This window comes from Lytechinus pictus, chromosome 18 (assembly GCF_037042905.1).
Source record: "Lytechinus pictus isolate F3 Inbred chromosome 18, Lp3.0, whole genome shotgun sequence".
Classification (NCBI taxonomy): domain Eukaryota; kingdom Metazoa; phylum Echinodermata; class Echinoidea; order Temnopleuroida; family Toxopneustidae; genus Lytechinus; species Lytechinus pictus.
In genome coordinates this window covers 101191-114434 of record NC_087262.1, presented here as the reverse complement: position 1 = coordinate 114434, position 13244 = coordinate 101191, and the positions used below count along the sequence as shown (strand labels likewise).

General features: G+C 36.4%; 1 protein-coding gene across 31 annotated transcripts in view; it reads left to right on the top strand.

The window, feature by feature from the left end:
- Window positions 1-10839, top strand: part of LOC129284048 (uncharacterized) — a 31115-nt gene extending 20276 nt beyond the window's left edge. For 17 of the 31 annotated variants that reach the window (XR_010296438.1, XR_010296437.1, XR_010296435.1 and 14 more), the window contains 4 exons: window positions 7275-7585; window positions 7903-8190; window positions 8505-8793; window positions 9111-10839. Coding sequence is in view for 14 of the 31 variants with exons in the window: in XM_064112959.1 (XP_063969029.1) it covers window positions 7275-7333 (59 nt within the window). In the remaining 17 variants the exon portion in view is untranslated. The remainder of the gene's footprint in view (window positions 1-7274; window positions 7586-7902; window positions 8191-8504; window positions 8794-9110) is intronic. The other 14 variants (XR_010296441.1, XM_064112943.1, XM_064112944.1 and 11 more) reach the window with 6 other exon arrangements.
- The last annotated feature ends 2405 nt before the right edge of the window (window positions 10840-13244 follow it).

Below are 13244 nucleotides of genomic sequence, written 5' to 3'. Positions count from 1 at the left end.
CCACAGTTACAGGATTTTGTTTGTAATCCAATTCCTTCGTCAAATACGCACAGTGAAAGTCAGTCTGGAAGCTCTGGATGTTCCATACATTGTGAAAGCTTTGATGAAGTTCAAAGATCGGATGAGAGTGTTTCCCCACAAACCATGATTGATAGCCCAAATTTATTTCACTACTCTGAAAAAGCAAACGAAGCAATCATTCATGATGTACATTATAACGGTCAGGAATTGAAACTGAAGAGTGTGACAATTACCTTAACGAAACTAAAAGAACCACAGCTGAATAATAGTTGTCTTTTGAAAAGAAATGACTCTATCAAGACAGAATATGTGAACGAACAAAATGGAGACTCAAAAAATTGTACCAAGTGTGAAAATGACTCGAATAAATTGAATCTAGCAGACAAAGTTCAAAAGTCCAACTCAACTTAAAGTAAAAAACGAAAATTGAGTAACATTGAAAATGATGCAAAAGTTGATGTTCACTTTGGTAATGAAGTTCGAAAAACTAAATTGGGGAAAAGAAAAGAGGATGATGTGAAAAAAACAAGTAGAAATTTATGTGCAAATAGTATCAAGCAAGGAAAGACTACTGAAACAAAAAAAATTGCAAATGCTGACAATTCCGGGAAGAAACGTAAAAGAAAAACTTATAATCAAAAAAGGAATGACAATAAAGAGCGACAGAGAGAAAGACGAGCTGTGACAAAGGCAATAGACAGAAATAGTAAGAAAAAAAAGCAAGTTCTCAATGCAAACATACGTAAAATGAAGAGATCAATTATGGAGAGGGATAAATATGATCATGATGTAATCTGGAAAATGACAAAAAAAAATCAAGTAAAACAAAAATACTGGGAAGAGAAAGACAATGATTCATCATGCAATTCAAAGAAGGCAAGTTATAACAAACAAAGACAGAACAGAAAGTACAAACAAGATCCAAGTTTTAGGAAAAAACAGGTCACTTCTATGAAAGACAAATATCACTCTGATAAACAGTATAAACAAAAAACTCTTAATTTGAATAAACAGAAATATAGGACAAATGAACAGTTCAAAGAAAATTTAAAAACCACCATGCGAAATAAAATAAAGCATATGTACCATAACAACAAGAATTTTAAACAAAAGCAAAAATCTACAATGAAAATAAGCATGAGAAAGAGATACTTGAAGGATATGCATTTTAAACAAAAGCAAAAGGCTTCTATGAAAATGAGCATGATAAAGAGATACCAGAAGGATATGCATTTTAAACAAAAGCAAAAGGCTGCTATGAAAATAAGCATGAGAAAGAGATACTTGAAGGATATGCATTTTAAACAACAAAAAAAGGCTGCTATGAGAAAGAGATACCAGAAGGATATGCATTTTAAACAAAAGCAAAAGGCTGCTATGAAAATAAGCATGAAAAAGAGATACTTGAAGGATATGCATTTTAAACAACAAAAAAAGGCTGCTATGAGAAAGAGATACCAGAAGGATATGCATTTTAAACAAAAGCAAAAGGCTGCTATGAAAATAAGCATGAGAAAGAGATACCAGAAGGATATGCATTTTAAACAAAAACACAAGACAGCTATGAAATCCCTGTCCCAAACTAGATACACAAATAAGAAACTAAGGGAAAAGATACTGATGAGGTTAAATATTAAATATAAAAAAATAGAAAAATATAGACAAAAAGTAATGAAACAGAATCTTAAAAGAGCTCTAGTTAATAAATTCAAAATGTCCGAGTATGATAATGTACTACAGGAGTTTAGGAAGATTATTTCTCATGGTCCAGAATTTGTTTGCTGTGTTTGCTTTAAACTTCTCTTTGAGAACCAAGTAATAAAATGTATGAAGACCAATTATAAACTTCAGACATGTATAAGTGAAAAATATTTGCATGTTTGCAATTCAGAATGCAGATCAGAATGTCAAATACGCCAGTCAGCCAGATCATCACTGTGGATATGCTACACTTGTCACAGAAAGTTGCGGTCTGGAAAAGTACCTGGAGAAGCAAACATAAATAATTTACAATTACATCAAGTCCCAGAAGAACTTGCCAACTTAAACACTCTAGAACAGCATTTGATTGCACTACATATCCCTTTTATGAAGTTAATGGCTTTGCCCAAAGGTGGTCAAAATGGTGTTCATGGCCCAGTTGTTTGTGTCCCTTCAAACACTTTTGAAACAGTAGATATGTTGCCAAGACCACAGACTGAAGATCAATTGATCCGTGTTAAGCTGAAAAGAAAATTGTCTTACAAAGGTTGTTATGAGTACAGATTTGTAGATAAATCTAACTTGCTTAATGCTGTGCAGTATTTAAAAGCAAATAATAAGTGGTATTTTGATGTTACAGTAAATGATAAATGGGAAAACTCACTTGAACGAAATGAAAAAGATAATGAAAAGGAAGAAGCAGTGGATATCGATGGTAAAGCTCGTTTAGCCAAATATTGGAAGGAAATGGAAGAACAAATTGATTACATTTTGTCCAAAGACAAAAATGCTAATGAAAACATGCAAGACAACAGTAAAGTACAAAAAAAAATAGATGACAATGACACTGAAGACGATATGGAAGAACGATTATGCGGAATTCAGTTAGACTCGTGTCTCCAGCCAGTAGATATTGGACAGGAAATATTAGATCAGTATTTTGAAGACATAATATGTTGTGCTCCTTGTGAAGGAAGAAGCCCTGTATCAATTCTACAAGATGAAAGCAATGAGGCCAAATGTTTCCCAGTATTATTTCCTAAAGGTCAACCAACATTCCATGATAGAAGAGATGAAAAAATTACATTGGGACGTTATCTGCACAACCGATTGATGCACGTGGACAACAGATTTGCTCAGAATACAGATTACATCTTTTATGCACAATATATTTATGAAATTCAACAGGTTATATCACAAGTTTCTATCGCATTAAGGCAAAGTCAAAACAAAAAAGATGATTCGTCTTCAATAACTGCCTCAGATTTGAAAGATGCAGAGAAAGTTAAAAAAATACTAAAATCAGACAAGGGCTATAAATTTTTAAAGCAAATTCGTGGGACACCTCCATTCTGGCAAAAGACACAAAAAGATGTTCTCGCAATGGTAAGACAGCTTGGAAAGCCCACATGGTTTGCTTCTTTCTCATCTGCCGATATGAGATGGCCAGAATTAATGAATACATTGCTTAGACAAAAAGGAGACACCAGGGAATCGAGTGAATTAGATTATACAGAAAAATGTAATCTTTTAAGATCAAATCCAGTAACAGTTGCCAGAATGTTTGATAAAAGATTTCACACTTTTATGAAGAAAGTTATTTTATCTCCCGCTGCACCGATTGGTAAAGTAGTTGATTCATTTTGGAGAGTAGAGTATCAAGCTCGTGGTTCCCCTCATATTCATGCCTTGTTCTGGGTTCAAAATGCTCCACAGTTGGGTATCGATAATGATGATGATGTCGTACAATTCGTAGATAAATACATTTGTTGCCAGAAACCAGATGAAAAGGAAGATCAAGAACTACATGAAATAGTAAGCAAGGTCCAACAACACAGTAAGAAACATTCTAAATCTTGCACAAAAACAGGGAAGGCGTGTAGATTTAATTTCCCGAGACCACCATCTGGAAAAACATTCATTGTAACACCCGTTGAAGAGATTCCAGCTAAAGATTGTGGGAAAGTGCAAAATAAGGAAAATGACAATGATCAAGTTAAAGCTTCTGAAAAGACTAAAGATGATGCAGAGAAATTGTTGAATTCAGTTAAAGATGCATTATCCAATGGAATCGAGTACAACAGTGTAAACCATCTCTTTGAAAAGCTTGGCATTACACAAAATCAATTTGAGAATGCACATAATGAATTAGCATCACAACAAAGTATAATCATCAAAAGAGAAATACAAGATGTATGGGTAAATCAGTTTAATCCAAGTCTACTAAGAAGTTGGAATGCCAACATGGATTTGCAGTTCGTAACAAATGTATTTGCATGCGTGGCTTATATTGTATCCTACATGTCAAAAGCTGAACGAGAAATCGGATTGCTATTGAGTCATACACTATCAGAAATGAAAGAGGGAAATGATAACGCAAAGGAAAGCATGAAAAAACTTGGCCAGGTGTACATGCAAAATCGTGAAGTGTCTGCTCAAGAAAGCGTCTATCGTGTTTGCAGTCTCAGATTGAAAGAATGTTCTAGGAAAGTGGAATTTATTCCTGTTGGACCCAACCCTGTCAGAATGAGTTTACCATTAAGCGTTATAAAAAGCAGACCAGATAACGATAATGATGATGATGAGAATGTTTGGATGCCTAGCAAGCTTGACAGATACAAAGCTCGACCTAGAAACACAGAATTCAGTGATATGTGTCTTGCAAAGTTTTGTTCTCAGTACAGAATCTTAACTGCATCCCAAACGCCAAGTACAAGAAGTAAAAATGTCTTTAAATTAGATAATGATCTGGGGTATATTCAGAAGCGTACTCGTACGGAAGATGCAGTTGTAAGGTATCCCCGATTTTCACCCATCATCTCACCAGAAAAATATTATTTGAGCATTTTGCAACTCTTTCTGCCATATTTTGAAGATGGACAATTAAAGCCCCCAACATTTGAAACACATCAAGAGTTCTACGAGACAGGTTCTGTGAAAATATGTGGACGTGAATTGGTGAAAGTCTCGTCAATTGTCTGTACTAACCGAAAGAAGTTTGAAATGAATGCCGATGCAATTGATCATGCACAGGAGCATCTTGACAAATTTGGTCCATACGAAGATGCATGGGGTCTTTTATGTCCGGAAAAGGAAGTAGAGCGACTTGAACATCCCAAAGAAAATGTAGATGTCGAAGATTGTGATGGAGATCTTGATATCCCTGATTTAAAGAATGAAGCGAAAAAAGATGACTATAGCATCGAACTACGTTCTGTAAAAATTTCCAAACAAGATGGACATTTTTTGATGAGGTCTTTGAATGAGAAGCAACAGAGTGTTTTTTACAAAATACGACAGTGGTGTTTAGATAGAGTAAATGGAAAATCGGTCGAACCGTTTCATATGTTTCTAACTGGAGGTGCTGGCACTGGAAAGAGTCATTTGATCAAATGTCTTTACTATGAAGCAACACGTATACTAGCCCGAATGTTGCCACATCCTGATGATGTCTCAGTATTGAAAATGGCTCCAACCGGAGTAGCTGCATACAATATCAATGGCCATACTATACATAGTATTCTTTCTATTCCAATCAATGCACAAGTACTGTATCAACCGCTGAGTGATGAGAAAATAAGTGTCCTTCGAAATAAGCTGGCTGAATTGCAAATTTTAATCATAGATGAAGTATCAATGGTAAATCAAAAGTTAATGTCTTACATTCACGGCCGCCTACGACAAATAAAACAATCACGCGATCAAACTGCTTTTGCTGGTGTTTCAGTTATTGCTGTGGGAGACATGTATCAGTTACCTCCAGTCTTAGGAACTCCTTTATATAAAGACACACTCAGTGGTGCATTGTGGAATGCTAATTTCAAGAAAGTAGAACTTGAAGACATTATGAGACAAAAAGACGATACCCAATTCGCTCTTCTCTTAAATAGATTACGTGTAAAACGAGGGGAAGAGATTCTCTGTGATGAAGACCTAGCAATGCTCAAGTCCTGTGAGACTGGTGAAGAATGTGAAAATGCTCTGCATATCTATGCATGTAACAAGGAAGTAGATGCTTGGAACAAGAAATTATTGCATACAAAATGTGGAGATGTGATATGCGTAAAAGCACAAGACATTGACAAAGATGTTAAAAAGGGAAATCAAATACGGGAAAAACCTTATACAAAGATGAAAACCCAGTTGCCTTCTTATCTGTGGATTGCAGTTAATGCTAGAGTGATGTTGCTCAAGAACTTTGATGTTAGTAAAGGCCTGACAAATGGATGTTTTGGAAATGTAACAGAAATAATAATGGATCATACAAATTTGAATCCAGTTTGCATCAAAGTTAATTTTGAGAAGGCTGATGTGGGTATTCATTCAATCGAAATGTCTCAAGAATCCATTGGTAAGAAATATGTGAGAAAACAATTTCCACTTAAGCTTGCTTATGCTTGCACAATTCATAAAGTACAAGGTTCAACATTAGACAAAGCTGTTGTATCATTAAAAAGTGTATTTCAATCTGGACAGGCATATGTTGGGCTTAGTCGCGTTACTTCGTTATCTGGACTTGTGATAGAACATTTCGATCCTAAACGTATATATTGTAATCCAGAAATTAAAGAACGCATTGAGATTATGAAGCCGTTTATCAAGAATGAAACTTCGGAAGATATTCACGATTATAACTTTTCTTTGGTAATGCAAAATGTACAAGGATTAAAACAGCATTTTATCGATTTCAAATCCCAGTGCCAATTTGTGAATGTAGATTTTATTTGCTTGACCGAAACATGGATTAATGATAATGATCTCTGTGACGTTGTTTTAGATAACTTTCGATTTTATCATCAGCCACGACATCTTTCATACTGTAATTCTGGAGTTGGAAATGTACTCAAAGAACAATCGCATGGAGGTGTTGGAATGTATGTTAAGAATACATATTCAAGTAGATTAGACATATCTGTCGACAACTTAGAGTTTATCGCAATTCTTGTCACCAAACCAGTTTCTGTTGTGATTTCAGTTGTTTATCGACCTCCATCATATAGTATCAAATCATTCTGTGAATCATTAGACAATTTGCTAAATGCATTACACAAAAGAAGCATTAGGTGTATTGTGATGGGAGATTTTAATGAGGATTTGTTTAAAGGTTCTTCACAGGTAAACAAGCTGATGTGTAATAAAGGTTACAAACAGCATGTTGTAAATGCTACTACTGAGAAGGGAACAATGATAGATCATGTGTACAGCAAAGGACTAGATTTATTGGAAACAGAGGTCATCCCTACATATTATAGTTACCACGAAGCTGTTAAGATTGCTTTTTGATATTTATTGTAAAGGCCAAATAAAAAAATAAAACATGTTTAGCGTCCTGTTTTTTCGAAAAAAAGGAAGGAGGCCCTTTACACCTGGAGTAATTTGGCAATTCTATGACATATCTTTTTGCTTTGAAAATGTTACATTGGGGTTGCATAGACAGAATACTTTTTATGTCAAATGCGTTCATTAATAATGTTAACACTTTTAAAAAAGAAACATGTAGTACTGTTTATATTCCTAATCTTCAAATGATTTTTTTTATTTCACTTCTTCAGTTAACTTCTTCAATAGACTGCAAAGCACAACGTTGCAAAGCTCACTTCTAGAACCCTAGTCACCAATGACAGTGCACCACCATATTCCTTTGCTCACCAGTTGAAACAAACTACCGCCCTCGAGTCAGAAGGCTGTCCTCATCGTCCAACACACAGCGGTAACATCACCCCAGGACTTCAGCCCTCCGGTGATACCTGGTTCAGCGAAGACTAGGCCTTGGGGAGTGTTTACGGCTCTGTCACCAAAACAGCATTGTGGCAGAAGTATGGAACACCAGCATATACATGTAATGTATCGGGACCTTTACAGGGTAAGGAAAGATTGCCAAACTAAAATGTTTGAAAAAGCCTAACTCTACTGTACAGAGTTATTTCAAGCTCCTCCTGATAGATGGCTGACCTCGGCCACTACACTGTTGATTCCCACAAAATTGGCACAGCTGGAGTAAATTGGCAATTCTATGACATATCTTTTTGCTTTGAAAATGTTACATTGGGGTTGCATAGACAGAATACTTTTTAGGTCAAATGCTTTCATTAATAATGTTAACACTTTTAAAAAAGAAACATTTAGTACTGTTTATATTCCTAATCTTCAAATGATTTTTTTTTTATTTCACTTCTTCAGATAACTTCTTCAATAGACTGCAAAGCGCAACGTTGCAAAGCTCACTTCTAGAACCCTAGTCACCAATGACAGTGCACCACCATATCCCTTTGCTCACCAGTTCAAACAAACTACCACCCTCGAGTCAGAAGGCTGTCCTCATCGTCCAACACACAGCAGTAACATCACCCCAGGACTTCAGCCCTCCGGTGATACCTGGTTCAGCAAAGACTAGGCCTTGGGGAGTGTTTACGGCTCTGTCATCATAACAGCATTGTGGCAGAAGTATGGAACACCAGCGTATACATGGTAAGGAAAGATTGCCAAACTAAAATGTTTGAAAAAGCCTAACCCTACTGTACTGAGTTATTTCAAGCTCCTCCGGATAGATGGTTGACCTCGGCCACTACACTGTTGATTCCCACAAAATTGGCACACCTGGAGTAAATTGGCAATTCTATGACACATCTTTTTGCTTTGAAAATGTCACATTGGGGTTGCATAGACAGAACACTTTTTATGTCAAATGCGTTCATTAATAAGGTAAACACTTTTAAGAAAGAAATTCAGTACTGTTCATATTCCTAATTTTCAAATGATTTTTTTAAATTTCACTTCTTCAGTTAACTTCTTCAGATGACTGCAAAGCGCAACGTTACAAAGCTCACTTCTACAACCCTAGTCACCACTGACAGTGCACCACCATATCCCTTTGCTCACCAGTTGAAACAAACTACCGCCCTCGAGTCAGAAGGCTGTCCTCATCATCCAACACACAGCGGTAACATCACCCAAGGACTTCAGCCCTCCGGTGATACCTGGTTCAGCAAAGACTAGGCCTTTGGGGGGTTTTTACGGCTCTGTCATCATAACAGCATTGTGGCAGAAGAATGGAACACCACCATATACAGGGTAAGGAAAGATTGCCAAACTAAAATGTTTGTAAAAGCCTAACCCTACTGTACTGAGTTATTTCAGGCTCCTCCGGATAGATGGTTGACCTCGGCCACTACACTGTTAGATTCCCACAAAATTGGCACACCTGGAGTAAATTGGCAATTCTATGACATATCTTTTTGCTTTGAAAATGTTACATTGGGGTTGCATAGACAGAACACTTTTTATGTCAAATGCGTTCATTAATAAGTTTAACACTTTTAAGAAAGAAAAATTCAGTAGTGTTCATATTCCTAATCTTCAAATGATTTTTTAAAATTTCACTTCTTCAGATAACTTCTTCAGATGACTGCAAAGCGCAACGTTGCAAAGCTCACTTCTACAACCCTAGTCACCAATGACAGTGCACCACCATATCCCTTTGCTCACCAGTTCAAACAAACTACTGCCCTCGAGTCAGAAGGCTGTCCTCATCGTCCAACACACAACGGTAACATCACCCCAGGACTTCAGCCCTCCGGTGATACCTCGTTCAGCGAAGACTAGGCCTTGGGGAGTGTTTACAGCTCTGTCATAACAGCATTGTGGCAGAAGTAGCCTCGATCTCGACCAAGACATATTGAATGCCACTCTGTATGGCTCGGCATACTTTTTTTTTTATTCATACTAACGTGTGTTCATGTCCATTTTTCCACCTCTGACTTACATTTATTTTCTGATACCATGTTTCTGTGTGATTTTAGTCTTATTTTTACTGGTATGACAATGTAAACATATACTTTTGTTCCACACAAGATATTTTGGGATTTTGTGTGCACTTCCATGTAACTACATGTATTTTTATACCATAGTTTTTGTTTCTGATTATTCAATTCCTTTTACGCTCTCATTCCTTTATAGTTGTATCTTATTTGAGACAGAGGAAGAGATAGGGTGAATAGTAGAGAGAGAGAGAGAGGGGGGGGGGGGGGATGCAGAAACAAAGCGCCATTCATGATGAATTTTATTACATTTGTGTTTTAACTTTGCACATACATTGCAAGATTTTGGGAATTTAACACCTTTATTTTTCTGTAAGTTTGTAAATCCTTGTATTCACACAGTGTTTTGAGTGATATATTGTAAAGATAGATCTTATGCATGCTCCTTGGGGAAAAGAAGTTATACATGCATGTCACTTATCTTATCTTGGCATTACCATAATTCTTATATTGGTTGATGTTGCTGATATATGAAACAGAATCTGATGGATATCATTGATAACAGTTACTGTTTGTCTTCTTTTTTACATCAGGATAACAGATCTTAGTAGTACAGCGAAAGACAATTCACTGTAATTTGTTATATTGTCATATATTACACGATTATGATTTTCAATGGCACATGTTTGTACACTACAATTTTATGTCTTTAGAGGTCACATATCCAGTTTGTTTCGTGAATAGTCAATATTGGATTATGATTATAATGTCAGTTTGTTTGCAACATTTACCCCATATATAGTGTTACCTTACGGTCAACTGTCAATATCTACTGCATTCACTATACATAGCAGTGTCTTGCTTTCTGTAACAAAGAGGTATATAGGGCTGTTAGGGATTATCCATAATGTACATTGTTTTTTAGTTTTATTGTTATTGTGTTTACCTGAACTTATATCTCAATTGCTATGTAGGGGGCCTTTCATATAATCAGTAGGTATCTTGTTTATGTACCTGTTTTATATATGTATTCCATTTCTGTTAAATATATATACATGTTAAAATGCCCTTTTCAGAGATTTCTACAATGCTGCTCTTTTCAGTATGTGCTTTTATTTTAGTATATCAAATTTAATTGGATATGCTGTTTTTAAAATCTATTTCTTTTAAAATGTGTTTGAAGATGATAGGTGATTACCATATTGCATTGCGGTTCTTTTTTAGATCGCCAAGGAAATAGCATGATGTTAAGTTTGTGCAGAATGTCATTTACATGCATGTAGATAGGTCAATGCAATTTAGCTTTGACTTTGGTTTGATAAGCTTTGTTTAGTGCTTTGAACATGATTTTAACAATGAATAGACCTGTTTACTAATGTACTTCATTTCATGTTTCTCTCTATAGTACATGGTAGGGGTGAAATAAGAATACAAAGGTTAGAAGGAAAAAATAAAGAAGATTGGGGAACACTGGAAGACATAATAGAGGGAGAACGAGAGTCACAGGCGGAAAAGGGAGAGGGTGAGAGAGTTTAACAAAAGAGAAGGGCAGAGATAGATCGAGACATCGCAAGAGAGAAAGAGGGAGGCAAGGAAGGAGTGAAGGGAGAGGGTGAAGAGTAGAGAGAGAGAGAGAGGGATGCAGAAACAAAGCAAGAGAGAGGGGCAGAACAAGAGAGGAGAAGGGGAACATAGCAAGAGAGAGGAGAAAGAGATGCAATCGAGGCACTCTACTAGCATAAATAGATTTGAATATTTACTATATAGAGAAAGGGAAAAGTTATATAGACATAGACGATGATGATCATGATGACGATGAACATGAAGATGATGGTAATGATAATGTTAGATGATGATAATAATGATAATGTTAATGATAATGATGATGTTGATGATCATCAGACCATCACGATGATGATGATCATGATGATCATGAGCGTGATCCTGACATCTTAATGAAAAAATGAGGGGTGGTTTAGATAGCATATAGTCTCAGCTACAACATACTCGAAAATCAACAAAATCCAAGCATAAATAACGGCGAAATTGCTCGCAAAAGACAGAAATGTAGAATCCAGATTTGGGAAAAAGTCATCTCGCATAGGGATTACTAGTCCAGAATCTGCACGGTCCTTATTTTCCCTACACACTTGATTCAAGCCGTCGAAGATGGCGTTATCAACAAACTCATAATAATGCTACGCAGCCCGCCCAGCCTTTTTCGCCGGGCGTCCTAATTTAATGATCACGCCATCATCGGCTGGTAGCAAGTAAGTAGGGAGAGGTAGCGTCAGTGTGGTGGAGATCAAAATTAAATAGGCCAGATTCTGGACTAAGGGATTACACGCCAAAAGTAATGGATCAAGTGATAATAGGGTAATAATAAATTAAATAGGGTTGTTTATTACATTATTTGCGATTGTACGTGATTCAATATTCAAAGGAGACGGTACTGTACAGTGAAAGGTCGAATAGACAAAAAAAGTGAAGAAGAAAATTGTTGGAGACGCCCGGACTCGAACCAGGGGTCTCGAGGTCCGAAGTCAAGTGCGTTACCGATATACCAAAACATTTCCCATAGCGATTAAATGTAAACGAGAAATGAAATTCTCAAATCCCACGTTGCAAGTGAAATATGAGCATGATCTCGGCATCTGATCGAAAAATAAAGGGCACATCTATGATAGCTTATTGTCTCAGCTACAACATACTCAAAGCTCAGCGTAAACAAAGATAAAACGACGGAGATATTGCTCGCGAAAGACGAAAATGTAGAATCCAGTTTTGAGAAAAAGTCATGTCCCATAGAGAATACACGCAAAATGTGAAAAATTGACATGCCTCCTTTAATCGCAAAAATACGCCATGATGCCTTTGTCAAAATGAAATATCGTGGTGACGACATTTGTAGAGAATATTCTAAGGTAGAACATATCAAATTTTGAAAGAAAATTGATCAACATTTGCAGAGATACAATCAATTTTCAAAAAATCTGCTGACGTCATAATATGAAAATTTAAATTTTGAGTTCGGAGGCCATTATGATGACGTCATGAGCTAATTGAGGGTCAAATGAAACATGAAATCATATCTCCGATTCATACTCTATCAAAATATGAAAAAAAAACTTGGGGTCACCTTGCATCCTAAAGCGCTACAATGGATTTTGTACAGGCATGTTTTTGCCCGTGTATGCTATGTATTACAAAAGCTCGCGCGCACGGTAATTATCTTAAACGGACGCTCATTCCGTTATTAATGGGCAGAAAAAGTTGAACAAGGTATCAAAATGCTTGAAAAAATGTGCCAAATATGATGACAGAAAAAATTTGGCGATTCTATGTTGGAAGATGCAATTACGCGCGAAAACGCACGCGCATGTGCGTGCGCGCGTTTTTTTGCAAAATGCTTAAAATGGCCTGAAACGTATGGAAAATTAATTTGGAACGAATTTGAGCATTTTAAAATTTTAATGCACGCGTACGTGCGCGTCGAGGTGCGCGCGCGGAATTTGATGAAATTTTTAGTTGACCGTTGACCTGAAGTTGATGTATACCAAATATAGTTGATTTTTGATGACTCGTTATCGAGATATGATAATGACCTGATTTTTACAAAATGGCGCCTGGATGACGTCACGATGACCTAATGACCTTGAAAAAGTTGATTTAACTTGAAATCATAGGGCTTGATGACTGACAGAAATTTGAAGGAAATTGACCACGACGATTTCGAGTGAACGTGCATGTGCATGTACAAAAAAG